At 45.3% G+C, this 4,907-nt stretch overlaps 1 protein-coding gene across 1 annotated transcript; it reads right to left on the bottom strand.

Annotated features, from left to right (window-relative positions):
* Window positions 1-1,316: 1,316 nt before the first annotated feature.
* On the bottom strand, window positions 1,317-2,362 carry LOC104271410 (coiled-coil domain-containing protein 89-like). The gene is given in 2 exon segments (XM_009866067.1): window positions 1,317-1,603; window positions 1,606-2,362. Coding segments are annotated over 2 exon segments (1,044 nt in total).
* Window positions 2,363-4,907: the final 2,545 nt, after the last annotated feature.

The following is a 4,907-nucleotide window of genomic DNA, read 5'->3' as shown; positions in this document are numbered from 1 at the left end:
AGCCCCAGCTCCCTCAGCCTGTCCTCGCAGGACAGGTGCTCCAGCCCCCGGAGCAGCTTTGGGGCCTCTTCTCGACCCCCTCTAACTGGGCCATGTCCTTCTTGTGTTGGGGGCCCCACAGCTGGACACAGCACACACGAGCAGAGGGGCAGTCACCTCCCTTGTCCTTCTGGCCACACACCTTTTGATGCAGCCCAGGACACGGTTGCTTTTTTGGGCTGTGAGTGCACACTGCTGGCTCACATTAAGCACTTCATCAACCAGCACCCCCAAGCCCTTCTCTGCAGGGCTGTTCTCCATCCACTCCTCATCCAGCCTGTAATTATGTTTGGGATTGCCCTGACCTGGGTGCAGGACCTTGAATTTAGACTTGTTCAACTTCATGACTCACGTCCTGCCGTGTTCCTTCCTCTCAGATCACAGGCTTAGTTTGTGGCCTGGGTGGGCACGTAAGGGGGGGATAAAGATGGTTGAAAAGTAGAAGGACATGGTCCATCCAACTGGTGTAGAATGTCTGTGGCTCATCACAGCAGTGGGTTGTGGAGCATCACTGCTATTTTCTCTACAGAAAACACCTAAAATCCAGAAAACAAACTAGTGGAACAGAGAGAACGTCAACTTCTTTCAAAGACTGTTGAAATCCCCTAGAAGACTTGAAAATTTCTTTTGAGCTGAACAGGGTGATAAACAATGCTATGACATTAAATAAAACAAGTGTAGAAACCCCCTAGACTACTAGATGACTGTACACAACCATCCGCCGAGCATCAGGTATTGTATGATCTTACTGTTTTGAACTGTTAAGTTGCCCAGTCACGACTGTTGCTTCACTGATGCTAAGCAGTGGAGCAATAACACAGACAGCGTAAGGTGGGATTTCTTTCCTGGGGCCACAATGTTACCTCTAATATGCTCAACTTCCATTAAACTTCAAGAAGAATCAAAGGCAAAAGGCTAAGCATTGGAGCTTTGGTCCATCTTGGAAAGTAATGTGCTTTTAACTGTAAAAACCCAAAATCTATGATACAGCAGAGGTTAGGACCAAATAAATCAGATTAATATTTTACATTTTCTTTTCTCTGATCATTCATGTCACAGGTTTGCCTAGTTCAACCAACCCCGTTCAGATTTAATGGCATCTTACTTATCTAAAAGTGTAACAAAAAAAAGGCCACAGAACAGTCCTTGTTGGAGGATTTAAGCTGGCAAGTACGTTACAGAGGAATCAGGAGACGGTCCCACAGAAAGGACCAAGACACAGCCATGTGTTACAGCATAGGCATACGCTGAGACGAGAATGGAGAAGAAAGCTGCAGTTACACCATAAAGTGACGGAGTTTGACATTCAGCGCTTTTTCTTTAGTCAGTAAATCCATACTGTGCTTTTTGTAGGCAGCAAACTGCAGTGAGAGTTCGTCGTATGCCTGCTTGCTGCTTTTGAGCTGTTGTTGGAGCTCTTGCACTTTCAGATCCTTGTCCGCTGCCTCTTTCGCGAGGTGCGATCTTGCTCTCTGCCTGGCTTTTTCTGCAGCCTCCAGCTTCTTCTCCAGCTGCTCAATTTTCCGTTGCTTGTCTTGCAGAGCTTTGCCCCTCTTCAAGGCCTTTGCTCTTTCTCCTTGTTCGCCCTCTCCAGCTTGGCCTGCAGCTTGTTGCCCTGAGCCCTCCGCTGACTTTCTGCCTGCTCCAGCTGTGCCACAGTTTGTCGGTGCTTCTCCTGCAGGCCCCGCAGCTGGTGTTTGAGTGAACTGACTTCCCTGGCATAGGCATTTGCTTGCTGGCTCTGAGCTTCTAGCAGCTCATTTTCTCGCTCCTGAGCCCTCTGACTCTTGTAAGCACATTTCTCCTGCAAGGACTCCAACTGCTGCGAGAGCTCTCTGGCCTGGGCAACAAGCTGGAGCACCTCGGCCTCCTCCTTCACCGCCTGGCTGAAGAGCGCTTTGTTCTGCTGGAGGCGCTTATTCCCCTCCCACAGCTCCAAGTGCTGTTTCTCGTGTTCATCCTTGAACTGGATCATTTTCTCATGGTTGTTGGCCAGCTCCGTGAAGCGTTCCTCCAAATACTGAATCTGTTGGGTCTGGTTTTTCATTTTCACAGCATCTTCTGTCCTCAGTTTCTCCAGCTCCACCTTGAGCCGCTCCAGGTCTCTGCAGTGTTTGCGAGCATCGTCTGCTTTTTTCTTCAGTATATAGATGAGTTGATGCTGTTTTTCTAGGCACGAACAAAGCAGAGCCTTCTCGCTGTCCTCCTCTTTGGGTCTCTCAAACAGTTCCTCCAGGCCTTTTGTCAGATCTTCCATGTCTTCACCCATTTCTTGATCACTTGTGGGGCTGACCACCTCTGCCTCTCTCTTTTCTTGAGCCATGGAGCCCCTGCCTCACACAAAGATGAGACAAAATTTTATAGTGATGGCTTCTCTTAGTGACAGGATAATTAAACAGTACCCAAGAATTATGTGGCCAACACCACTGCTGGTGGAGTTTCTCTGGAAATTCAGAAAAATCCAGTGAGAATCCAGAGAAACTGGTCTGGGGGGAACAAGACCTCCCAAAACCAACGGCAGACTGCACCCTGCACAGTCCTGCAGCCCCCTCGCCTGCTTCGAAGTCAGGCGGGCTGACGAGGATGACGCCAGACTCCATGATGCAAAAGCAAAGAATGTGGGCTTAGTATTTATGCAAGCCTAGTCATTTGCTGATTACCAGCTTTGCTAATTATTCCTTCTCAAAGCGCTGTTGTTGTAGCTACAAGAAGTACTATTATATTTAGGTAAAAAGCTTGTAAGTGATAAAGCTGTAACTAATTCTTTAAGTGATCCTTTTCCTTCTGCCTTTATTTCTTCCCGTAGATCTGGTATTATAAATGCAAGTAGAACATGAAGGGTTCCATCAAACTTCAAGATCTATAAGATTTTAATAGTATATTGCTCATTAGAAATAACTGAATAGCCTTACCCTGTGCTTAGGAAGTTATGGATAAAATAAAAGATATATACAGTGCTAATAATGGCCAAATATCCTGTGACTGAATCTCCTGGAGGAATTCCTGGAGGAATTCCTGGAGGAATGCTTCAGCACTTGAGCCTTGACACTGATTTGCAGGACTATTTAGGCATTTCTGGTTCGTCATGAAAAAATTAAGGAAATATTTACATAACGTTGGCACCAAAATCATTATTATTGGTGTTTGGTCACATGCCATGGTACCTAGACATATGAAAAGTCAGCCTAAAACTGACTACAAGTTTTTCATGCAGACACAGACTAGAACTGCAGAGCACAGGAAACATCACGCTGATCTCCAAGTGTTGTGAGTTCCTGGGCTTTGACTGGAGCTAAAGAGAGGATGTGGAAAGGAGACAGACTAAAGAAAGGACAAAAGTAAGTAACGTAGAGCAAAAATGAACGGTTTCAGAGCTGTGTAGTGGTGTCCGTCAGTAGGGACGCTACCTCTGTCTCTGCTGGCCTGCACTCCCCTGGTGCTACCCTGGATCCTGCCAAAACGTTTGGGAATAATAGGGAAGAGTGGAAAGGACTAAAGGTTTTAGGCCATCCAGCGAAAGCACAATGAAGAGCAGGGTTTAAGAGGAGAAAAATGTTTCCTTACTTGGTGTTTTCTTTCCCCCGACTGTTTGTTGCCACTTCAGCTGTGGGGTTCCGTCTCCATGGAGATTAGAGGCTGAATCCAGTTACCCCAGAGCTCATGCTTCCATCCAGCCTGGCTGGAACTGGATCAGTCCCACAAGAGAGCTGGGAGTGTTTCTTAGCCAGCAAATGCTGCTGACGCTCTCAAAAGCACCCAGACTTGGTAAAAAGGAAGAGGATTTCCACAAATCTGAAGAACTCTGTCAGCTTGCACCCTGCAAGTGGCACAGGAGATCACAATAGCAGACTCCAGCCTTCTCAGAACATGCTCAAGGCCCCCAGTAATTAGACACAGCCCTTGCCCTAAACAACCTGCAACTTCATTCATCAGTTAATGAAAAATCTGGAAGATAGGATAGGGGAAAAAAAATGCAGCTGGAAAGAAGTAGTGCAGGTTTTGCTGACTCCACTGGAAAAGGGTATGAAGCAAAGAGGAGCAAGTGATGCAGGTAAAGGTTATTGGCATCTTTCAGAACAGGTAACATCCAAGTGGAGTGGGGTTGTCACACCAGCTCAGGTTTGCAGCCTTTCTGGAGGAAATAGCAGGCAGGAAAAGGAATAGGAAGGTTCTGAACTCAGAGCATGAAAGGAGAGCTGGGGCTTTGAAACATGGTTTATAGGAAGTCTAGACAGTGTCATTTAGAACACATACACACATATACATATATATGTGCACACAAAAAAAGCGCCTCAAAAATCACAAAACCCCAAACAAAACCATTCTGGGCTACAGCAGAGCTGAACTTGTAAAGTAAAAGGAAAAAAAAATAAAGGAAAAATGTATTGTGTTTCTCCTATTTGTTCCCCTGGGCAGATAGATGCAAAGACATTCTAGGAGTACAGCTGCTTTGTCATAAAGGTGAACTGGAATTAAGAATTAAAGCACAGCTATTAATTTATCAAACTGCTCTTTAGGGAGTAACTAACTACACATCTTTCAGGTTTTGGTGATGGATGATTAAAACCTTGCCTTCTGACTGTAGAGCAAAGAAATGAGTTTCTTCAAACTTTGTGCTCATCAACTGCATAAAGTTGCATTTCTCTGTCAGCATATTATTGATCTGGAACATACTACTGCCGTTAGGAATGACTGAATTTGGCAGAAAGTTGTATTTATTATGTGAACCACGTCCAGAGGAATATCAAAAAATACCAATCATCTTTTTTAAAAAGTAAATTTTGCATGAGACTAGATATTCTTAATACAGAATTCCCGCTGATTCACCTGTTTAGATGCAGCCATTACCTCCAAGCACCTTTTAATAA

The sequence above is a fragment of the Apaloderma vittatum genome, unplaced genomic scaffold, assembly GCF_000703405.1.
Source record: "Apaloderma vittatum isolate BGI_N311 unplaced genomic scaffold, ASM70340v1 scaffold39683, whole genome shotgun sequence".
In the NCBI taxonomy this organism is placed as follows: Eukaryota; Metazoa; Chordata; class Aves; order Trogoniformes; family Trogonidae; genus Apaloderma; species Apaloderma vittatum.
The sequence above is the reverse complement of the archived record's forward strand: the minus strand, read 5'-3'. Positions and strand labels throughout refer to the sequence as shown.